This window comes from Neoarius graeffei, chromosome 14 (assembly GCF_027579695.1).
Source record: "Neoarius graeffei isolate fNeoGra1 chromosome 14, fNeoGra1.pri, whole genome shotgun sequence".
NCBI lineage: Eukaryota > Metazoa > Chordata > Actinopteri > Siluriformes > Ariidae > Neoarius > Neoarius graeffei.
The window spans coordinates 7,283,465-7,308,648 of NC_083582.1; the positions used below are offsets into that span (position 1 = coordinate 7,283,465).

The window sequence follows — 25,184 nt, forward strand, 5'->3', positions numbered from 1 at the left end:
TCATTGGTATGGATTTTCATTACGGAATGTTTTTCATTGAATTCTGTTTTTACAAAAATCACTCGAAATTGTACAGGATTTATAAACTTTTCATATTTATGAGGAAAAAACAAACACGTACGAACGAAGATGCTGAATGACACTTCAAGGTACTATCAAAAGATATTTTATTACTCTGTGCGTGTGCACACAGTCAATGTCAAGCAACATCCTGATCTCTTTCTCCTTCATTACGAACTGGAGTTGAAATCAAACAAATAAAACCAGTTCACGGATTATAATTTTGCATATCACAGAACAGGAGGTGTTTATTTTATAAATATACACTACCGTTCAAAAGTTTGGGGTCACCCAGACAATTTTGTGTTTTCCATGAAAAGTCACACTTTTATTTACCACCATAAGTTGTAAAATGAATAGAAAATCTAGTCAAGACATTTTTCTGGCCATTTTGAGCATTTAATCGACCCCACAAATGTGATGCTCCAGAAACTCAATCTGCTCAAAGGAAGGTCAGTTTTATAGCTTCTCTAAAGAGCTCAACTGTTTTCAGCTGTGCTAACATGATTGTACAAGGGTTTTCTAATCATCCATTAGCCTTCTGAGGCAATGAGCAAACACATTGTACCATTAGAACACTGGAGTGAGAGTTGCTGGAAATGGGCCTCTATACACCTATGGAGATATTGCACCAAAAACCAGACATTTGCAGCTAGAATAGTCATTTACCACATTAGCAATGTATAGAGTGGATTTCTGATTAGTTTAAAGTGATCTTCATTGAAAAGAACAGTGCTTTTCTTTCAAAAATAAGGACATTTCAAAGTGACCCCAAACTTTTGAACGGTAGTGTACGTTAATTCTATAAAATAAATGTACTTTCGGGAATTATTTTATAAAAAAAAAAAAAAAAAAAAAAGTGTGCTACATAACCTACAGAAACTATTTCCACTTTAATGATGCTGGGATTCATTAGTGTTCATGTTACACACCTCTGAAAGAACCGCATGCATTACAACTGCACTCGTACATGTTTATATATTATTCACACACACACACACACACACACACACACACACAGGAGAAAAAAAAAGACTGGTTTGGGATAGAGATGGACTGCGGTTTTTACATTGCATTACAGGAAATGGGGTGTTTAAAAAAAAAAAAAAGGCCTTTTCTTTGTGCGTGACTGAGAGAAAAATATGATAAAGGGCCCTTGCTATGTAACATGGAATAACGTGTGTACTTGTGGGGATTGTTTTTGTCTCTCTGATCTTCATCCTTTGTCCTTGTCGTCACTCATCATCCTCATCCTCCTCTTCCTCTCCATCTGAAAGGGCGGGGCACGGGCGGTACCCGTCCAGCCATTTTTCCACCATCTGAGTGACGAGAGGATGGTTCCTCCTTCGGCAGCTCTTCTGCATGGCGGCGAGCGTCCCTGCGTCCGTCACGCAGCAGTCCATCCAGTCGCGCAGCAGTTTCTCCTGCTGCTCCTCGTTCCCCATCTGCACCACAAATAAAACCGTCAAGACCGCCACATGGATATTACATCACATCTCATCAAAACACACTCAGGGCGGGGCAGCTCCCAACACCCGATGCCATCCATCCACCCGCCGTTCTGGGCGATGTTCGTGAATATACATTTGCATGTGGTGTGGAAAATGTCGCACCTCTTGTGCTGACAGGAAGTGGATGTGCAGCAGCTTCCTCTCGCTGTCGACTAGCGGGAGGAACGTCACCGTGACGTCGTCGTCCGTCTTGAGGTTGGCGCCTGCGCCACGATTATCGTAGCCGTCGGTCTCCATGGCGACCAGCGCTGAAAAGTGACCCCTCGTGTAACCGAGGGCGATGGGGCTTTTCCAGCAAAAGCTCCGTTCCCATAGCAACGGCAGGTAAACACCTGAGAAGGTGGGAATCGCAAATGAGCTCATTGTAAGCGCGGCGTTAGTTTAATAATATAACTCCGAGCTTCTCTCTGAAAGTGGGTGTTATTAGAAGTTTGTCCTTCTTGCTCACTCAACCCTCAACACTAACGCTGTCTAGACTTTGCTTTTGTATCCGGTTTAATTGATTTACAGAAGGAAAGAAATAAGAGACAACAAACTGTGTCATGATTGGTTGTCTTTTGGTTCTGAACAGAACGTAAGCGTAATACTGTTTTTAATAATCATGAGGATGCTGAGGCGGCTCACCTTGAAAGCGGGTGAAGCCCAAAGTCTCACCACGGAAACTCTTGTAATACTTCACTCCGTAAACTATAATCGGCCGACGCAGGATGTGTGCAAGAACAAATACATGGGTCTGTTCCAAACTCGCACCGGGCTAGAGAGAGAGAGAGAGAGAGAGAGAGAGAGAGACACACACAGTGAGTGAGCGAGAGAAAGACAGCACAAGAGACACAGACAGACAGACAGCAAGAGACATATGCACAGACAGACAGAGAGAGAGAGAGAGACGCACAGACGGAGAGAGAGACACAATCGGAGAGAGACACACAGACAGCAAGAGACATATGCACAGAGAGAAAGAGAGACACACAGACAGCAAGAGACATATGCACAGAGAGAGAGAGAGAGAGAGAGACACACAATCGGAGAGAGACACACAGACAGCAAGAGACATATGCACAGAGAGAAAGAGAGACACACAGACAGCAAGAGACATATGCACAGACGCAGAGAGAGAGAGACACACACAGACAGCAAGAGACATATGCACAGACGGAGAGAGAGAGAGAGACACACAATCGGAGAGAGAGAAACATACAGACAGCAAGAGACATATGCACAGACGGAGAGAGACAGAGAGAGAGAGAGAGAGAGAGAGAGAGAGAGACACAGACAGCAAGAGACATATGCACAGACGCAGAGAGAGAGAGAGAGAGAGAGACACACACAGACAGCAAGAGACATATGCACAGACGGAGAGAGAGAGACACACAATCGGAGAGAGAGAGAGAGAGCACAACAGCACAAGAGACACAGACAGACAGACAGCAAGAGACATATGCACAGACAGACAGAGAGAGAGAGAGAGAGACGCACAGACGGAGAGAGAGAGAGACACACAATCGGAGAGAGACACACAGACAGCAAGAGACATATGCACAGAGAGAAAGAGAGACACACAGACAGCAAGAGACATATGCACAGAGAGAGAGAGAGAGAGAGACACACAATCGGAGAGAGACAGACAGCAAGAGACATATGCACAGAGAGAAAGAGAGACACACAGACAGCAAGAGACATATGCACAGAGAGAGAGAGAGAGAGAGAGAGACACACAGACAGCAAGAGACATATGCACAGAGAGAAAGAGACACACAGACAGCAAGAGACATATGCACAGACGGAGAGAGACAGAGAGACACACAATCGGAGAGAGAGAGAGAGAGAGAGAGAGAGAGAGAAACATACAGACAGCAAGAGACATATGCACAGACGGAGAGAGACAGAGAGAGACACACAGACAGCAAGAGACATATGCACAGACGCAGAGAGAGAGAGAGAGAGAGAGAGAGAGAGAGAGAGAGACACACACAGACAGCAAGAGACATACGCACAGACGGAGAGAGAGACACACAATCGGAGAGAGAGACACACAGACAGCAAGAGACATATGCACAGACGGGGAGAGAGGGAGAGAGAGAGAGAGAGAGAGAGAGAGACACAGACAGCAAGAGACATATGCACAGACGCAGAGAGAGAGAGACACAATCGGAGGGAGAGAGAGAGAGAGAGAGAGAGAGAGAGACACAGACAGCAAGAGACATATGCACAGACGCAGAGAGAGAGAGAGAGAGAGAGAGACACACAGACAGCAAGAGACATACGCACAGAGAGAGAGAGAGAGAGAGAGACACAATCAGAGAGAGAGAGAGAGAGAGACACACACACAGACAGCAAGAGACATATGCACAGACGCAGAGAGAGAGCGCGAGAGAGAGACACCGACAGCAAGAGATATACGCACAGACACACAGAGAGAGAGAGAGAGAGAGAGAGAGAGAGAGACACAGACAGCAAGAGACATACGCACAGACAGAGAGAAAGAGAGACACACAAACGGAGAGAGACACAGACAGCAAGAGACATACGCACAGACAGAGAGAGACACACAAACGGAGAGACACACACAGACAGCAAGAGACATACACACAGACGGAGAGAGAGAGACACACACAAATGGAGAGAGAGAGAGAGAGAGAGAGAGAGAGACACACAGACAGCAAGAGACATACGCACAGACGCAGAGAGAGAGAGACACCGACAGCAAGAGACATACGCACAGAGAGAGAGAGGACACACACACACCTTAAGATGCTGAGCATGAAAATGTAATTACAAAAATTTACAAATAGAAAACTCCTGTGTGTGTGTGTGTGTGTGTGTGTACCTGGCTGGCGAGGGACAGGATGAAAGCCCAGTCCTCCTGCCACTGCTTCTCTCTGAGGGAGAAATGGAGCCCAAAACTCTGTGAGTACCACGACTCCCACTCTTTCCACCGAGTGTAGAACCTAACACACACACACACACACACACACACACACACATTTCCCCCACCAAAGCAGTGTTAATTTTGTCAATTTTAAATTTAGTTTTTGTGCGCGTGTGTGTGTGTGTGTGTGTGTACCAGTGTGAGCAGTGGTGCAGGCTGTCGTGCAGCGTGTTGCGGAGGACCCCGTCCTTATCGTAGATGCCCCACGTGGCCTGCAGCACCGAGTCGAGCAGGCAGTCTCCAGCTGTTCGGTTCCACAGAGCGTACAGACGACTGTCCACTCGAGAACCCAGCTCCAGAGACCAGTTAATCACCGCATCGTCCTCCTCCAGCTCTGACACACACACAGTTGTGTATGTAAGATTTCTCTGAGTGATCAGTAATGGTGGGAAAACGTGTCGGAGAGGTGGTGTGTGTGTGTGTGTGTTAGTCTGTCTCTCTGCTGACATCATGGTGTATTACAGCCTCGCACCAGGCAGATGTTGTTTCTGGTTGTGTCTCAGGGTGAGTTTGGAATATAAACAGTCACATTAGAATTTCATTAAACTGTAGTTACATCTGTACAGAGGGACGTTCAAATCCTGTCTGTCCCCCCCTCTCCACGTCCCTCTCACATTAGAGGAAGAGTTTGGGTATAAATCAGAAAAATAAATAAACAAAAACAAATGTACATACATTCAAAGACTCTCTCTCTTAGTGTGTGTGTGGTGTGTAGATGTTGGAATGTCTTTCTGTTCTGCACAGACTGTTCACAGGACCAACATTAACGTGATTAGTCAGAGGTGGTGTATTTACGTTTCCATGACATCAGGTTTGTGTACTGGTTGTTAAGGTGGTGTTTGGTTTCCATGGTTACCTTTCTGTACATCACGGTCAAGCAATTCATCAAAAAGCTTCTCCTGAGCTGCAGAAGGCAAATCTTCAATATCTGAAACAAAAAACAATTAACAGACTGTTCAGACCTCCCTCACCGAGAGAGAGAGAGAGAGAGAGAGAGAGAGAGAGAGAGCGCGAGAGAGAGACCTGCTGGTAGAGTGAAGGTGATGAGGTCGGTGAGGAAGTAACAGGCGAAGTCTCCTTTCCGCTGGCGGACCGAAGCGGCGATCTCTCTCCGGATCTGCTCCGTCAGGTCGGGACACACCATCGCTGGGATACACTTCACTGCCTGCTGGGATACCTGGGGGTCACGCACACACTGATTATTTTCCTACAACAGCACATCCCACAGCGTTTTATTCCTCTTATACCGCAACAATTTTCCAATGATTGTTTAATTTATTAAAACACCACACTCATTTCATCCTTCTTTCCTTCTCTTGAAGTTAACTAGATAGAACTCGATGCCAACAGCGTCGATGGGGATGCCTCCGCCCGGTGGACTACACGCCTTAAATTGTGATTTGGGGATGGACATTTGACCTCACAGTAATCTTGACGTGGTGAAATTACTTGTATCAGCCTTGGAGATACTGTGTTCACAAGGTTCTCGGACAGACATTTGACCTCACAGTGACCTTGACCTTAGACCTTTTGATCTTAAAATCTAATCAGTTCATGTGTGACCCAAAGTGCACAAATGGTGAAAGTTTGGTGAAATTCCTTTCATTAGCCTTTGAGATATCGCGTTCACAAGGTTTCGGGACGGACGCACGCACGGACAGACGGACAACCCGAAAACATAATGCCTCCTGCACCTTACAGTGGCGGAGGCATGAAAAGACTTGCAAAGACAAAAGAGAGTGATAAAACAGTCTTTGATCGTCTTGGAAAATCTATTGGGTTCCCCCCCCTTCGTCTTTCGTGTTAATTAATAATTCTAGCGTGCTATATCTAGCATAAATAAACTCACGGCTAAAATGATCAGACTTAAAAATAAAATGAACACATTGTTCCCTTTCACCCAAAAACATGTTTTAATTTTAAAAAAAGTATACACGTTTCATAAAAATTAAACATTACAAAAATGAATACAAAACCTTGTGAAAATTTTAAGTGGCTTATAATATTTTTTAGAGTTCTTCTCTTGTACAGTGGTGCTTGAAAGTTTGTGAACCCTTTAGAATTTTCTATATTTCTGCATAAATGTGACCTAAAACATCATCAGATTTTCACACAAGTCCTAAAAGTAGATAAAGAGAACCCAGTTAAACAAATGAGACAAAAATATTATACTTGGTCATGTATTTATTGAGGAAAATGATCCAATATTACATATCTGTGAGTGGCAAAAGTATGTGAACCTCTAGGATTAGCAGTTAATTTGAAGGTGAAATTCGAGTCAGGTGTTTTCAATCAATGGGATGACAATCAGGTGTGAGTGGGCACCCTGTTTTATTTAAAGAACAGGGATCTATCAAAGTCTGATCTTCACAACACATGTTCGTGGAAGTGTATCATGGCACAAACAAAGATTTCTGAGGACCTCAGAAAAAGCGTTGTTGATGCTCATCAGGCTGGAAAAGGTTACAAAACCAACTCTAAAGAGTTTGGACTCCACCAATCCACAGTCAGACAGATTGTGTACAAATGGAGGAAACTCAAGACCATTGTTACCCTCCCCAGGAGTGGTCGACCAACAAAGATCAGTCCAAGAGCAAGGTGCATAATAGTCGGCAAGGTCACAAAGGACCCCAGGGTAACTTCTAAGCAACTGAAGGCCTCTCTCACATTGGCTAATGTTAATGTTTATGAGTCCACCGAACAACAATGGTGTGCATGGCAGGGTTGCAAGGAGAAAGCCACTGCTCTCCAAAAAGAACATTGCTGCTCGTCTGCAGTTTGCTAAAGATCATGTGGACAAGCCAGAAGGCTATTGGAAAAAATGTTTTGTGGATGAATGAGAACAAAATAGAACTTTTTGGTTTAAATGAGAAGTGTTATATTTGGAGAACGGAAAACACTGCATTCCAGCATAAGAACCTTATCCCATCTGTGAAACATGGTGGTGGTAGTATCATGGTTTGGGCCTGTTTTGCTGCATCTGGGCCAGGACAGCTTGCCATCATTGATGGAACAATGAATTCTGAATTATATCAGCGAATTCTAAAGGAAAATGTCAGGACATCTGTCCATGAACTGAATCTCAAGAGAAGGTGGGTCATGCAGCAAGACAATGACCCTAAGCACACAAGTCGTTCTACCAAAAAATGGTTAAATAAGAATAAAGTTAATGTTTTGGAATGGCCAAGTCAAAGTCCTGACCTTAATCCAATGGAAATGTTGTGGAAGGACCTGAAGCGAGCGGTTCATGTGAGGAAACCCACCAACATCCCAGAGTTGAAGCTGTTCTGTATGGAGGAATGGGCTAAAATTCCTCCAAGCTGGTGTGCAGGACTGATCAACAGTTACCGCAAACGTTTAGTTGCAGTTATTGCTGCACAAGGGGGTCACACCAGATACTGAAAGCAAAGGTTCACTTACTTTTGCCACTCACAGATATGTAATATTGGATCATTTTCCTTAATAAATAAATGACCAAGTATAATATTTTAGTCTCATTTGTTTAACTGGGTTCTCTTTATCTACTTTTAGGACTTATGTGAAAATCTGATGATGTTTTAGGTCATATTTATGCAGAAATATAGAAAATTCTAAAGGGTTCACAAACTTTCAAGCACCACTATTATTTTCTCCACTTTAAAAAAAGACTTTTCCGTGTGTCTGCTCGAGGTTTCTCAGCTTCTGGCGCTTGTTTGGTCGTATTTCTGAGAATTGTGCTTTGCGATATTGTGGCAGCAGGGGCGTGGTCAAGCGCCGGTCTGTGACAGGAGGGCGGAGTTGGGGAAGGTCAGTGGCAGAATCGCTACACCTGAGTGTGATTAACCTATGTTTTGTGTGTGTTCTCCCCAGTAAACCGCGCCCTACTTAAGGAGGGAGAGTGAGTGCGGAGGAGAGTCATTGAGAGGAGACTACAATCTGTGTGTGCGCGAGTCAGTCTCCGCGTGTTTGAGTTAAAATGTTAGACTGAAAAGTTTGGCAATAAAAGCCGTTTGCATCCTGAACTCTGTCCTGCCGTCTTCTGTGCTCCACCCACACACTGAACCCGCTACAGTGGTGCTGAAACCCGGGAAGGTGGAGCACCGGTCCTGCAGCCCCATGGAATCCTCCCCGTTCGCGGACTTGGTCCACGCCCTCGCCACGGCTCAGCAGAGCCAGCACCAGGCATACGTCACGCTCCGGAAGGAGCAGGAGCGCCGCTTCGAAGCCCTGGTGCTGGCTCAGCAGGAAGACCGAGAGGCGTTCCGGCGCCTCCTCGCGTCGGCGGGGTCCACCAGCGCCCCGGCCGCGGGCCCATCTCCCATCACCTTGACTAAGATGGGCCCGCAGGATGACCCCGAGGCGTTCATCGCGTTGTTCGAGCAGGTCGCCGAAGCCTCGGGGTGGCCGATGGAGCAGCGCGCGGCACGCCTCCTCCCCCTCCTGACGGGAGAGGCGCAGTTAGCCACACTACAGCTCCCCGCCAACCACCGGCTGGCCTACACCGGGCTGTCCTCCAGCGCGTGGGGCGCACACCGGAGCAGCAACGCCAGCGCTTCCACGCGCTGCGGATGGAGGAAGTCAGCAGCCCGTTCGCGTTCGGCCAGCAGCTCCGGGACACCTGCTGGCGGTGGCTGAGGGCCGAAGATCGCGACACCAAGGGAATCATCGACCAGGTGGCGCTGGAACAGTTCATCGCCCGCCTGCCCGCCGGAACCGCGGAGTGGGTCCAGTGCCACCACCCGGCGTCGCTGGATCAGGCCGTAGGACTGGCGGAGGATCATCTGGCGGCTGTCCCGGCGGCAGGACAACGGATGGCATCATCTTCTCTCTCCTCTTATCTCTCTCTCTCTCTCTCTCTCTCTCTTCCCCCTCCTCCCGTGTCCCGTCCTCGCCCCATTCCCCCACCACGGAGGCGGGGGCCGGCTCCATCCCAGCCAGCCCGCCGCACCCGTGGTGCCCTCCCGTTTCTCCCTTCTGTGTCTGTCTCTCCCCCCCCTCAGGTGAGTGACCCTCAAACCACAGCTGCAGAGGGAAGGCCCGGGCCGGTTTGCTGGCACTGCGGGGAACCGGGCCACCTGCAGCAACAGTGTGCCGCGATGGAGGTGGGGGCGGTGGTGCGGATCCCCGACGCGCCAGAGGCTGCCCTCGATCAGGCCGGAGCGTATCGCATACCGGTAAGTGTACAAGGGGCGACATATCAGGCGTTGGTGGATTCGGGTTGCAATCAGACCTCGATCCGCCAAAGCCTGTTGCAATACAAGGCATTGGGGGGAGCACAAGGGGTGAAGGTGTTGTGTGTGCACGGGGATATTCACTACTACCCATTGGTGTCGGTCCACATACATTTCAGAGGGGACAAATCCATAGTGAAGGCGGCGGTTAATCCTCGCCTTACCCACTCTTTGATCTTGGGGACTGATTGGCCGGGATTTCGGGGGTTGATGGCACGCCTAGTAAAGAGTGGGTCCTGCCAGTTATCAGGGGAGGGTCCCGGTGTCGCTTTGGCTGGAGCTGCGGTCGCAGAGCCGTCTACGTCATCTCCGCAACAGAGTGAGGAGCCCCCGGCCCCTCCTCTTTCTATTGGGGAATCCCTCGCGGATTTCCCACTGGAACAATCGCGAGACGAAACTCTGCGACACGCGTTTGACCAAGTGAGAGTAATCGATGGTCAAACGCTCCAGCCGAACGCCACCCCGCCCTTCCCCTATTTTTCCATTTTAAAGGATAGGTTATATCGAGTGACGCAGGACACTCAGACGAAGGAGCGTGTCACCCAGTTGTTAATTCCAAAGAGCCGCCGGGAATTGGTATTCCAGGCAGCTCACTTTAATCCCATGGCGGGACACCTCGGGCAGGATAAAACACTCGCCCGGATAATGGCCCGATTCTATTGACCGGGAATTCGCGGCGACGTCCATAAGTGGTGTACGGCGTGCCGCGAATGCCAGTTGGTAAATCCAGCGGCCATTCCAAAAGTGCCCTTGCGCCCCCTACCATTAATCGAGACCCCGTTTGAAAGAATTGGGATGGATCTCGTCGGGCCATTAGATCGGTCAACACGAGGGTACCGCTTTATATTGGTTCTGGTGGACTATGCAACGCGATACCCGGAAGCAGTGCCTCTTCGCAATATCTCCGCATGTAGTATTGCAGAGGCCCTCTTCCACGTCATCTCCCGGGTCGGAATCCCGAAAGAGATTCTGACTGACCAAGGCACCTCGTTTATATGTCACGAACACTGGCCGAACTGTATGGGCTACTGGGTATTAAGCCGATCCGCACCAGCGTGTATCACCCACAGACGGACGGTTTAGTCGAACGGTTCAATCGCACCCTCAAGAATATTATCAAAAAATTCGTAAGTGAGGACGCACGTAACTGGGATAAGTGGCTCGAACCCTTGTTGTTTGCAGTGCGAGAGGTCCCCCAAGCCTACACGGGGTTCTCCCCGTTTGAATTATTGTATGGGCATAAGCCGCGCGGCATCTTAGATGTACTGCGGGAAAATTGGGAGGAGGGACCTTCACAGAGCAAAAATGAAATTCAATACGTTATGGATCTGTGCGCAAAACTCCACACGCTCACCCACCTAACTCAGGAGAATTTGCGGCAGGCCCAGGAACGGCAAACCCGCCTGTACAACAAGGGCACGCGCCTTAGAGAGTTCACTCCAGGAGATAAGGTACTCGTCCCGTTGCCCACGTTGAGCTCCAAATTAATCACCAAGTGGCAAGGGCCCTTTGAGGTCACACGGCGAGTCGGGGACGTCGACTATTAGGTTAGGCGAACAGACAGGGAGGGGGCGCTACAGATCTACCACCTCAATCTGCTGAAGCTCTGGAATGAGGAGGTCCCCGTGGCGTTGGTGTCGGTAGCTCCGGAGAAGGCGGAGCTGGGGCCGGAGGTCCAAAAAGGGTCATTGGCATCTCGCACCTCTCCGGTCCCCTGTGGAGACCACCTCTCCCTGACCCAACTCACAGAGGTCGCCCAGTTGCAGGCCGAGTTTTCGGATGTGTTCTCGCCCCTGCCCAGTCGCACCAACCTCATAGAACACCACATAGAGACGCCCCCGGGGGTGGTAGTGCGTAGCCGTCCTTATAGATTACCCGAACACAAAAAAAAAAAAAAGGTGGTTCGGGAAGAACTTCAGGCCATGCTCGAAATGGGCATCGTCGAGGAGTCCCACAGTGACTGGAGCAGCCTGGTGGTCTTGGTTCCCAAGGCCTACGGCTCGGTCCGGTTCTGTGTGGACTATAGAAAAGTCAACGCGGTGTCTAAATTTGACGCGTACCCAATGCCTCGTATTGATGAGCTGCTCGATCGACTAGGCACGGCTCGCTTCTACTCGACACTGGATTTGACGAAGGGATATTGGCAGATCCCCTTGACTCCATTATCCCGGGAAAAAACGGCCTTTTCCACACCGTTCGGCTTACACCAGTTCGTCACACTTCCGTTTGGGCTGTTTGGGGCACCCGCTACGTTTCAGCAGCTGATGGACCGGGTCCTCCGGCCCCACGCCACCTATGCGGCCGCTTACTTAGATGACATCATCATTTATAGTAATGACTGGCAGCGGCACCTGCAACACCTGAGGGCTGTCCTTAGGTCGCTGAGGCGGGCGGGGCTCACTGCCAACCCGAAGAAGTGTGCGATTGGGCGGGTGGAAGTACGGTATCTGGGCTTCCACTTGGGTAACGGGCAGGTGCGTCCCCAAATTAATAAGACAGCAGCGATTGCGGCCTGCCTGAGGCCCAAGACCAAAAAGGGGGTGAGACAGTTCCTGGGGCTGGCTGGCTATTACCGTAGGTTTATACCTAATTATTCGGACGTCACCAGCCCGCTGACTGACCTCACTAAAAAGGGGGCGCCAGATCCGGTCCAGTGGACGGAGCAGTGCCAGCAGGCTTTCTCTGAGGTAAAGGCTGCACTGTGTGGGGGGCCACTTTTGCACTCCCCTGACTTCTCTCTCCCTTTTTTTGTTACAGACGGATGCATCGGACAGAGGGCTGGGGACCGTTTTGTCCCAGCAGGTGGGGGGAGAGAATCGCCCAGTATTACACATCAGCCGAAAGCTGTCAGTGCGTGAGGGGTGCTACAGCACCATCGAGAAAGAGTGCCTGGCGATCAAGTGGGCGGTCCTCGCCCTCCGTTACTACCTGCTGGGGCGCTCTTTCACCCTCTGTTCAGACCACGCGCCCCTCCAGTGGCTCCACCGCATGAAGGATGCCAACGCGCGGATCACCCGTTGGTATCTAGCGCTCCAACCTTTCAACTTCAAGGTGGTCCACAGGCCGGGGGCGCAGATGGTCATGGCGGACTTCCTCTCCCATCGGGGGGGGGGGGGGGGGGGGGGGAAGTCGGCTGCGGGCCGGACGGGCACCCGGCCTGAGTCGGGTGGTGGGGGTATGTGGCAGCGGGGGCGTGGTCAAGCGCCGGTCTGTGACAGGAGGGCGGAGTTGGGGAAGGTAAGTGGCAGAATCGCTACACCTGAGTGTGATTAACCTATGTTTTGTGTGTGTTCTCCCCAGTAAACCGCGCCCTACTTAAGGAGGGAGAGTGAGAGCGGAGGGGAGTCATTGAGAGGAGATTACAGTCTGTGTGTGCGCGAGTCAGTCTCCGAGTGTTTGAGTTAAAATGTTAGACTGAAAAGTTTGGCAATAAAAGCCGTTTGCATCGTGAACTCTGTCCTGCCGTCTTCTGTGCTCCACCCACACATTGAACCCACTACAGATATATTCTGTTGTGCGTGCAACAGTCATAACAGCCCATAAAACATAAAATTATGTCCAATATTAAGTCCATGAAATGAAAACACTCAAAATAGATTAATTACCAAAAAAGAATCCTCTCCATCACTGAAAGAGATTTTGGAACAACTGCAAGTGAATGTTTTCATGACTTCAATAAAAGTATCAATCATCCCAAATTGGGACTCCGATTATCCATCGTTAGCTCTTTTTACATCCCCCATTAATCTGAAGCTCAGGACGACTTTAAAACGAGTTTAAAAGTGATCTGTGGTTGGTAGAAGAGAGCAACTGGACTTGCTTGAAAAGTCTTGAAGACGTTTCGCCTCTCGTCCGAAAGGCATCCTCAGTTCTGTCTGTCTAATAGGGAGTATCCAGTATTTATCCTCTCATGGATCATCATAGAATCCGAATCAGAATGCTGATGGCTGCATTGTAGGTGGCTGATAAGATGTCATAGACACCCACCTCTGTTCAGTGATGGTCGTTCCAGGTTGACAAAAATGAACGATCCTCTCTGGCTAAGATGTCTGCCAGTTTTCTGGAAGTCCTCTCATACTCCCGCACCAGTCGAAGGGAACTCATCCCAAAGTGCGTAGAAACATATCTGTGAAGATACTCAGTCATCCAGGTACATAGTAATCTGTGGTTGGTAGAAGAGAGCAACTGGACTTGCTTGAAAAGTCTTGAAGACTGGTGCGGGAGTATGAGAGGACTTCCAGAAAACTGGCAGACATCTTAGCCAGAGAGGATCGTTCATTTTTGTCAACCTGGAACGACCATCACTGAACAGAGGTGGGTGTCTATGACATCTATCAGCCACCTACAATGCAGCCATCAGCATTCTGATTCGGATTCTATGATGATCCATGAGAGGATAAATACTGGATACTCCCTATTAGTCAGACAGAACTGAGGATGCCTTTAGGATGAGAGGCGAAACATCTTCAAGACTTTTCAAGCAAGTCCAGTTGCTCTCTTCAACCAACCACAGATTACTATGTACCTGGATGATTGAGTATCTTCACAGATACGAGTTTAAAAGTGGGCTTTGTACAATATTATCTCTCAGCCTAAAACCCTCAAAGTGCTGACGTTTCCTGTTAAAAACATTTCTTCTTTTTCTGTGATGCAGAAGTATTTAACTCTGACACAGAGCTCACAGAAATAACGCGTCACAGGATTGGTGTTTTTCTTCTTAATTAACAATGCAACGATAGAACAGGCTACAATAAACATGGAGAAGTGTATTCCTGAGTCACACCCAGAAACATTCCCAGGATTAGGCTCCGGATCCAGCCGACCAGGATAAATGCTTATTTTTGTAAAAAATAAATAAATAAATAAATTACAATGGGCGGCACGGTGGTGTAGTGGTTAGCGCTGTCGCCTCACAGCAAGAAGGTTCTGGGTTCGAGCCCCGTGGCCGGCGAGGGCCTTTCTGTGTGGAGTTTGCATGTTCTCCCCGTGTCCGCGTGGGTTTCCTCCGGGTGCTCCGGTTTCCCCCACAGTCCAAAGACATGCAGGTTAGGTTAACTGGTGACTCTAAATTGACCGTAGGTGTGAATGTGAGTGTGAATGGTTGTCTGTGTCTATGTGTCAGCCCTGTGATGACCTGGCGACTTGTCCAGGGTGTACCCCGCCTTTCGCCCGTAGTCAGCTGGGATAGGCTCCAGCTTGCCTGCGACCCTGTAGAAGGATGGAGCGGCTAGAGATAATGAGATGAGATGATACTGGGTGCAAAGGTGGAAGACCCTGGAACTCTCTCATACACACACACACACACACGGACAATTTAGTAATCCATCGAAGAACATGCTTTTTTGGGAAGTGGGAGGTTTTTTAAAAAAAATGGCACAAAAAGAAAAGAAAAGGAAAAAAAGGCGGACCTCAACTTTACAATTTATATACAAACTGGATGGATGGGTTTATGGACGGACGGAATTATGGATGGATGGATGCACGCACTGATGGATTTTATTAATTGCTGAGGAGAAATTAGGAGAACGATAAAATATTGAAGATATTTCATCCCAACTCTCTCTCTGTCCAAATCAGAGTTAAAGCAGAAACATCAAGAAGTTTATTCCAACTGAGAGGAGCCAAAAACTCTTCAGAGGACATGGAAGAGTTTATAAAGGAAAAATAGTGGGATTAGAATTTCATCTCATCTCATTATCTCTAGCCGCTTTATCCTTCTACAGGGCCGCAGGCAAGCTGGAGCCTATCCCAGCTGACTACGGGCGAAAGGCGGGGTACACCCTGGACAAGTCGCCAGGTCATCACAGGGCTGACACATAGACACAGACAACCATTCACACTCACATTCACACCTACGCTCAATTTAGAGTCACCAATTAACCTAACCTGCATGTCTTTGGACTGTGGGGGAAACCGGAGCACCCGGAGGAAACCCACGCGGACACGGGGAGAACATGCAAACTCCACACAGAAAGGCCCTCGCCGGCCACGGGGCTCGAACCCGGACCTTCTTGCTGTGAGGCGACAGCGCTAACCACTACACCACCGTGCCGCCCGGGATTAGAATTTACTAGAGAAAAAAAGATTTACATGTACATTCTCCCTCACACACACACACACACACACACACACTACTAACAGACTAAAGAGAACATTACGTGGTTCAGAAATGAGTTTAGAGTCAGTGCCTGTTCTGATAAACGGTCCTACATCCGCGACGCGTCCTATGGTAGGACGGGATGTCAGACATGTCTGTCGAGCAGTCCTACATTGCAGGAAATCCTACAGTGTGATTCAACTTTAACTTTTAGTCATAGTTCACAGTTTCTCCCTCTGCAAAGAACATGCTTCTACACTGATAGAACGTCCACCAACCCTGTCAGAATTCATATGAATCTAGGACGCTCTGACTCTTCAATTGACGCTGTCAGAATATGTAGAATTAATAGTTTGTCACGTTATTACAATTCAAATGACGCCACAGGATGTTCTCACAACTCATATGACCCCATCAGAATATGCTTCTACATTAATAAATGAGGGCGGCACGGTGGTGTAATGGTTAGCGCTGTCGCCTCACAGCAAGAAGGTCCTGGGTTCGAGCCCCGTGGCCGGCGAGGGCCTTTCTGTGCGGAGTTTGCATGTTCTCCCCGTGTCCGCGTGGGTTTCCTCCGGGTGCTCCGGTTTCCCCCACAGTCCAAAGACATGCAGGTTAGGTTAACTGGTGACTCTAAATTGAGCGTAGGTGTGAATGTGAGTGTGAATGGTTGTCTGTGTCTATGTGTCAGCCCTGTGATGACCTGACGACTTGTCCAGGGTGTACCCCGCCTTTCGCCCGTAGTCAGCTGGGATAGGCTCCAGCTTGCCTGCGACCCTGTAGAACAGGATAAAGCGGCTACAGATAATAAGATGAGATTAATAAATGAATGTAGGATGTTCTGACAATTCAAAAGACCCTTTCAGAATATGCTTCTACATTAAAATAGGAGTGTAGGACGTTCTTACAATTCAAATGACGCCGCAGGACGTTCTGACAACTCGTATGACCCCGTCAGAATATGCTTCTACAGTAAGTAGGACGTTCTGACTATTCAAATGACCATCGGAATATGTTTTTACAATATATGAATGTAGGGTGTTCTGACATATGCTTCTACATTAAAATATGAGTGTAGGATGTTCTGACAGTTCAAACGACCTCGTCAGAATATTCTTTTACTTTAATATATGAATGCAGGACTTTGACAACTCAACGACCATCAGAATACGCCTTTACATTAACATATGAATGTAGGAAGTTTTGACAATTCAAAAGACCCCACGAGAATATAGAATACACTCACTGTAGAAAAGAATAAGTTAAGCTTACTTGAAAAAAAGGAAGCGCTTTGGTGGAAGATCGTGAACGGGAGATATTTCAGATGTATTGCAAGACTCACGCAATGGTTAGAAATCAGCATTAAGTAGTAAAGATTGAATGCACGCCGTTAATCTGCACCGTTTATAGCACAGCTGATGTAGGACAAAAATCTGTTCAAATGCCAAGAAATGACGTTTTGTGCTCTGCGCATGCGCAGTGGGGCTTTGTAGGACGCACTGATGTGTAGGACAGTTTATCAGAACACCTCATTACTGACTCACAAGGACACAGGTTAGCTAAGACCCGTGTGTGTGTGTACCTCTGTGAGGAGGATCGTGAGCATGTCCTGCCTCTGGAAACGGATAGCGAGGTGGACGAGCGTGAAACCGGCGTCGAAAGCTGAGGGACGGTTCAATAACCGCGCTTCATCTGACGTCAGCTGCCGAGCGATGTCTCCACCTGATGATTTATACACCTCCACTGCAGCCAGGTCACCCTCCACTACTCCTACACACACACACACACACTTCTTTTTATCCATTTATAGTTCCAGTTAGTGCTGCGAAATTTCTGTGAAACAAGTCTGTTGTCATGTTACCAAGAAACTGAAAAGAAATGTGAGAGTTTGTGTACACACTTCAGTTATGTGACTGAAATTCACTCTGAAACCCCACACCCACCCATACACACACACACACACACACACACACACGTTTGTGATTATGTCAAGAGGTATTTATAACCAAGAACAGCCAAGGGCGCAGATGGCACTGGGGACGGGGGGGACATGTCCCCCCCCAGATTTATAGTGACCCCTATCTGTCCCCCCCACCCACCGTCCCTATGTAAGGCGCCACACATAGGTAGAAAAAGTGAGGATTAATGTTCCGTTAGTTAGACTAACTTGCATTGCAGCACAAAGTTGAAATGGCAGCAGCAGTAGCCTCGTCAGTGATCAATCCACATTACACCGATTCAAGAAGGGGAAAGGCTGGAGCAGATCCTTGCAGAGTTGGGAAAGCAAGGTGTTCAATTTTCCACGTAATTCTCGGTTAATAACACTGCACAGCTCATCCATTTGATAGCAGCGGTGTTTCCGCTACGACTAATGGCGCGCTCAGTTGTACTCGTACCGTAAGTTGGAAGTTTGAAGTCGGAAAAGCATTGAAATCCAGCATCTACCAGCATAAACGTTGGGGGTTTTCGTTTCATTTCATTAACTGTCCATTTTTTTCGAATTCCAAGTTCCATGATGTCCCAGTTTTTAAACTGGGAAGCGGCGGAGAGATGTTTTTGGGACCTATTGAGTCTGCTTCGAGACGGTAAATTTGTTTGGCTGCAGAGGGAAATTTTTTTTCTATCAATTTTGTTTATTGGAAAAAATACTTTTTATTTGTGTGACTCTGTTGTTCAAGTGTTTATACTTCTGTTTTCATACACATTTTATGTTTCTAATCATTTACATGAAGGCACGAGTGTGAATCATCTCATCTCATCATCTCTAGCCGCTTTATCCTGTTCTACAGTTGTAAAGTTGAGGTCCGCCTATTTTTCCTTTTCTTTTCTTTTCGTGCCATTTTTTTAAAAAAACTCCCACTTCCCAAAAAAGCATGTTCTTCGATGGATTACTAAATTGTCCGTGTGTGTGTGTATATGAGAGAGTTCCAGGGTCTTCCACCTTTGCACCCAGTATTCCTGGGATATTTCTGGAGCCACCTGGACCCTAACCAGGATAAAGCACTTGCTCGATGAACATATCTATGACCCCTGTATCGCAGTATACGAGCCTGGTCACGAACATGTTAAAGATTCAGTACAAAATTTACATAAACGCAGCAAAATCTGCTGTTTTCTGGTCAGATTGTAAATTATCTCATCTCATATTATCTCTAGCTGCTTTATCCTTCTACAGGGTCACAGGCAAGCTGGAGCCTATCCCAGCTGACTACGGGCGAAAGGCCTGGACAATATACCCTGGACAAGTCGCCAGGTCATCACAGGGCTGACACATAGACACAGACAACCATTCACACTCACATTCACACCTACAGTCAATTTAGAGTCACCAGTTAACCTAACCTGCATGTCTTTGGACTGTGGGGGAAACCGGAGCACCCGGAGGAAACCCACGCGGACACGGGGAGAACATGCAAACTCCGCACAAAGGCCCTCGCCGGCCACAGGGCTCGAACCCGGACCTTCTTGCTGTGAGGCGACAGCGCTAACCACTACACCACCGTGCCGCCCTAGTGTGAAATCATTTCAATTTTATTTTGCTATTAATTTTTGGACATTTCCCTTTTTGTTAGAAGTTACAGTTAAAGTTTCTGTGATGAGATTCTTCATCCTGCTGAGATCAGCAAAATGTTTAAATAAAACATGCAGAAGACATGAAGTTTTGGAGCGTGATTAATATACCAGACACATAACAATTTGATCATGTATGGCTAGTGTTGACCAGGTAGGCCTTTGTCTACCAATGTTCATTCAGTTAGAAAACTCACAATTCTAATGTATATTGAAGCTTCAGTACGCACACACACACACACACACACACACACAAAATGGAATCATTTGCTGACAGCTCAGTCCCCCCAGTTCAAAAATCCTATCTGCTCTGAGAACAGCTGAGTTAATTCACATGTGAGTGAAAGATCCAGCTGAAAGAGCAGATGTGCACGTGTGTGTGTGTGTGTGTGTGTGTGAAATGTTAGTTATAAACACAATATCAAATAACAGCTCTGACAGTAACATCATGGCGCAGTGTATTGGGAGAGAGTGTACGATGTAAACACTCACTTCCTGGTTTTACAATAAGAATCCTGTATCATGCGTTTTATGTCCGGATGTTACATTCAGACAAAACAAAACCAGGAAAATAAAATCCATAATGTGGAAAAACAATAGACAAAACATTCTAAACCATTGAAAAAGACTCTGTGCGTGAGAAAATCAAACCGATGATCCACCAGCTCAGTTGAATACTCGAATCTGATTGGTCAGAAGGGGCGTGTCATTTCTGTATTGCACTGCGGCTTGTTTTACATTAACGCGCTTGTTCTAATACATTACTGTTGCTATAGTAACAGCTCATACACAGCGACTTGTATGGCAGATTCTACATTATTTTAAGACTAATAATAAACAAACAGTTTAAAAAACATTAATGTAGTGACAGTTTATGGAAGGAGTCTCCAGTGTCAGGGCTCTGAAACAGCAAACAGTGCTTTTCAAAGTTTCCTCTTAACAGTAACATTACAAGGTGTGGTTTTTAAATTAGAGACAAGTGGCAGAAAGAGAGAGGCAGAAAAAGAGAGACAAGAGGCAAAGCAGCAGAGAGGCAGACAGAGGTAGAGAGAAAGAGAGAGGACACAAAGAGACAGGGATGCAGAAAGAGAGAGACAAGATGCAAAGCAGCAGACAGAGGTAGAGAGAAAGAGAGAGGACACAGACAGACAGACAGACAGACAGACAGGGATGCAGAAAGAGACAAGAGGCAAAGCAGAAGAGAGACAGACAGGTAGAGAGAAAGAGAGAGGACAGACAGACAGGGATGCAGAAAGAGACAAGAGGCAAAGCAGCAGAGAGACAGACAGAGAGAGAGGACATAGACAGGGATGCAGAAAGAGACAAGAGGCAAAGCAGAAGAGAGACAGACAGAGGTAGAGAGAAAGAGGGAGGACACAGACAGACAGGGATGCAGAAAGAGAGAAAGACGCAAAGCACCAGAGAGACAGACAGAGGTAGAGAGAAAGAGAGAGGACACAGACAGGGATGCAGAAAGAGACAAGAGGCAAAGCAGAAGAGAGACAGACAGAGGTAGAGAGAAAGAAAGAGAGAGGACACAAACAGACAGACAGGGATGCAGAAAGAGAGAAAGACGCAAAGCAGCAGAGAGACAGACAGAGGTAGAGAGAAAGAGAGAGGACACAGACAGACAGGGATGCAGAAAGAGACAAGAGGCAAAGCAGCAGAGAGACAGAGAGAGAGGACATAGACAGGGACGCAGAAAGAGACAAGAGGCAAAGCAGCAGAGAGACAGAGAGAGGACATAGACAGGGATGCAGAAAGAGACAAGAGGCAAAGCAGAAGGGAGACAGACAGAGGTAGAGAGAAAGAGAGGACACAAACAGATAGACAGGGATGCAGAAAGAGAGAAAGACGCAAAGCAGCAGAGAGACAGACAGAGGTAGAGAGAAAGATAGAGGACACAGACAGACAGACAGACAGGGATGCAGAAAGAGACAAGAGGCAAAGCAGAAGAGAGACAGACAGAGGTAGAGAGAAAGAGGACACAGAGACAGGAATGCAGAAAGAGAGAGGGAGACAGACAGGACACAGAAACAGACAGACGGATGCAGAAAGAGAGCAAGACACAGAGGCAAAGCAGCAGAGAGCAAGAGAGAGAGGACACAGAAAGACAGAATGAGAGAGAGGACACAAAAAGAGAGAGACAGAGAGAACACAACAAAAGAGAACACAAAAAGAGAGGAGAGAGAGACACACACACACAGACACATGGGGGGGGGGGGGGGGGGGGGGGACACGACAGAAACCACAAATCCTCCTTTGTCTTCTTACTCTTTGCAGTAATCCCCCCCCCATGTTCCAGAAACAGTAAATGGAGATGAAAGAACACTGGAATGTTGTTTAAAACATTTTCAGTTTTGTTAAAATAAACTCCAGTTTGTAAACTCACACTGTTCTCGGTTTCCGTATTAGGAACTTGGACCCTTGGAATCCGAACGGTATTGAAACTATAACACTGATGTTCCTCATGATGATCACATTTAATCAGGTCTTGTTTTTCTTTGTTTTTTTTAAACTCCACTGACGCGCATTACAGGAGCCGACATTATAAATAACAATACCAGGTTGGACTCGAATTCTGATACGGCAGCGTAACGCAGTCACATCGGGTTTTTCAGACCAGGAACCCGCTTTAGTACTCAATCCATCCATCCACACCCAGTCTCTTCAACACGAGGACCTGAGCATGCAGAGCAGCAGGAAGTGGAAGGTGCTGTGAATTACACCCTGACTCAAAAGAAGTGCGGAGAGTGATGGGAAAGGAAGTGTGCATTTCTCAGTGCTCGCACAACACAAGTGTTCTCATACGCGACAGTTTCTCTGCGTTAATCACACATTACACCCTGACTGCTGGAGGTTCGCCCTCAGACTATAGACAAGATTAATGCAGACCGAACACACGGATCTGCTTTAATGCCAAATGTTCACCTGGCACATCACCCTGAGCTTGGTCTCCACAGCGCCCATGACCACGCCCACTTCCATAAAGACTGTTTGTGTGTTTGCCAAAACACTAAAGGATGTTGCTCTTGGCTGAAGCCCCAGCAGCCCTTCGATGAGAACCAGAGCCACCAACACAAAACACTTTCCCACTGCAACTCAGGAAGGCATCTCCATTTCACCCTCGTTCACTACGTGACCATCAGGAGCAGCCCAGAAGTTTAACTCTATGCAAATGACATGTGAAGCAATTTGGCAAGAGCCAACAGGAGTGAGGAATAATGGTGTGCGGCACTGAATATTATCTTACAACCCCAATTCCACAAAAGTTGGGATGTTGTGTGAAACAAATAAAAACAATGTATATTTCATTGAAAATAGTCCAAAGACAACATATCAAATATTGAAACAGATTTTACTGCTTTTTGAAAATAGATGTTCATTTTGAATTTGATGTCAGCAACACGTTTCAAAAAAGTTGGGATGGGGCGTGTTTACCACTGTGTTGCATCGCCTCTACTTTTAACAACGCTCTAAACGTTTGGGAACTGAGGAGACCAATCACTGTAGTTTTGAAAGAGAAATGTTGTCCCATTCTTGCCTGATATACAATTTAATTTGCTCAACAGTTCGGGGTCTCACATCTTTGTCATATTTTACACTTCATAATGCACCAAAGGTTTTAAACAGGACACAGGTCTGGATTGCAGCAGGCCAGTTTAGCACCTGGACTCTTACTACAGAGCCATGCAGTTTTAATATGTGCAGAAAGCGGTTTGGTATTGTCTTGCTGAAAGAAGGAAAGCCTTCCCTGAAAAAGATCTTGTCTGGATGGCAGCATGTTGCTCTGAAACATGTTTATGTCATTCAGCATTAATGATGCCTTCCCAGATGTACAAGCTACCCATGTCATGTGCACTAATGCTCCGTCATACCATCACAGATGCTGCTTTTGAACTGTGCACTGATAACAAGCCGGATGGTCCCTCTCCTCTTTAGCCTGGAAGACGTGGTGTCCATGATTTCTAAAAAGAATTTCTACTTTTGATTTGTCAGACCTCGGGACAGTTTTCCACTTCGCCTCAGTCCATCGTAAAAGAGCTCGGGCCCAGAGAAGGGGGTGGGGTTTCTGGATATTGATTATATCTGGTTTTAACTTGCATTTGTGGATGCAGTAATGAAGTGTTTTCACAGACGATGGTTTTCTGAAGTGTTCCTGAGCCCATACAGTGATTTCCACTACAGACACATGTCTGCTTTTAATGCAGCGTCTCCTGAGGGCCTGAACATCACAGGCATCCAATGTCAGTTTTCAGCCTTGTCTCTTGCATACAGAGATTTCTCCAGATTCTCTGAATCTTTTAATGATATTATGGACCATAGATGATGTGATCCACAAATTCTTTGCAAGTTTACATTGAGAATGTTTCGTTATTCTTAAATTGTTGCGCTGTTTGCCCACGCAGTCTTTCACAGAGTGGTGGACCCTGCCCTATCTTTACTTCTGAAAGACTCCGCATCTCTGGGATGCTCTTTTTATACCCAAATCATCTTACTAACCTGTTGACAATTAACCTAATTAGGGTTTTTTTGTGTGTTTAAGCATTACACAACTTTTTCAGTCTTTTGTTGCCCCGTCCCAACTTTTCCGAAATGTGTTGCTGACATCAAATTCAAAATGAGCATAATTTTTCAAAAAATTTCAGTTTCAACATTTGATACGTCGCCTTTGCACTATTTTCAATAAAATATCAGGTTTCCATGATTTGCAAATTATCGTGTTTGGTTTTTATTTACAGTTTACACAGCGTTCCGACTTTTTTGGAATTGAGGTTGTATGCATATAGGAAGAACAAAAAAGTGATGTCCACTAGACGGCATGTCAAAGCCGATACAAGGCTTTCACAAAGTGTGTGTGTTACTCAGAGTCCTTATGTAAATATCTGCGCTGTGATTGAGCGCTAATCAGGAACAGGTGCATGGGGATTAGTCCTAATGGCCCGAATACAGATGAAACCAAACGACTGTTTGAGGTCTTGAGTGTGATATTGGATGGTAACTCTACAGTAGTGGTGTAAAGTGAACGCGCTGGTTCACTGCTGTCCCCCAAGCACCCAGTAGAGTCATGCCATAATAAACGCCGTAGTGTTTCTGGCGCATGGCATGCGGCGTCAAAGAAAGGAATAAATATGGATCGCAACTGCGATGCATCTCTCATTATCGGTCTCACCGTCAGTGATTTATTGAGGTGAAAAGCACGACACTTCGATGGTTCGTTCGTGGTGCTGGAATATTATTCTATTCAGGGGGATTTTGCGCTCTTGGAAAAATTTTGCTCAGACAATCATCAGGAGCTCCGCTTTTAGGCACTGACTGGATATTATTTATATTACTGTTTATAATTACTCTACATGTACAACCCTGATTCCAAAAAAGTTGGGACAAAGTACAAATTGTAAATAAAAACGGAATGCAATGATGTGGAAGTTTCAAAATTCCATATTTCAGAATAGAACATAGATGACATATCAAATGTTTAAACTGAGAAAATGTATCATTTAAAGAGAAAAATTAGGTGATTTTAAATTTCATGACAACAACACATCTCAAAAAAGTTGGGACAAGGCCATGTTTACCACTGTGAGACATCCCCTTTTCTCTTTACAACAGTCTGTAAACGTCTGGGGACTGAGGAGACAAGTTGCTCAAGTTTAGGGATAGGAATGTTAACCCATTCTTGTCTAATGTAGGATTCTAGTTGCTCAACTGTCTTAGGTCTTTTTTGTCATATCTTTCGTTTTATGATGCACCAAATGTTTTCTATGGGTGAAAGATCTGGACTGCAGGCTGGCCAGTTCAGTACC

General features: G+C 46.8%; 1 protein-coding gene across 2 annotated transcripts in view; it reads right to left on the minus strand.

Annotated features, from left to right (window-relative positions):
* Positions 1–716: 716 nt before the first annotated feature.
* Positions 717–25,184, minus strand: part of zranb1a (zinc finger, RAN-binding domain containing 1a) — a 30,834-nt gene continuing 6,366 nt past the window's right edge. For both annotated transcript variants that reach the window (XM_060938721.1, XM_060938720.1), the window contains exons 3-10: positions 17,390–17,577; positions 5,524–5,677; positions 5,357–5,428; positions 4,636–4,834; positions 4,399–4,519; positions 2,196–2,325; positions 1,674–1,903; positions 717–1,505 (exon numbers count right to left, since the gene is read on the minus strand). In XM_060938721.1, the coding sequence (XP_060794704.1) occupies positions 1,296–1,505; positions 1,674–1,903; positions 2,196–2,325; positions 4,399–4,519; positions 4,636–4,834; positions 5,357–5,428; positions 5,524–5,677; positions 17,390–17,577 (1,304 nt within the window). In that variant the 3' untranslated portion in view covers positions 717–1,295. The remainder of the gene's footprint in view (positions 1,506–1,673; positions 1,904–2,195; positions 2,326–4,398; positions 4,520–4,635; positions 4,835–5,356; positions 5,429–5,523; positions 5,678–17,389; positions 17,578–25,184) is intronic.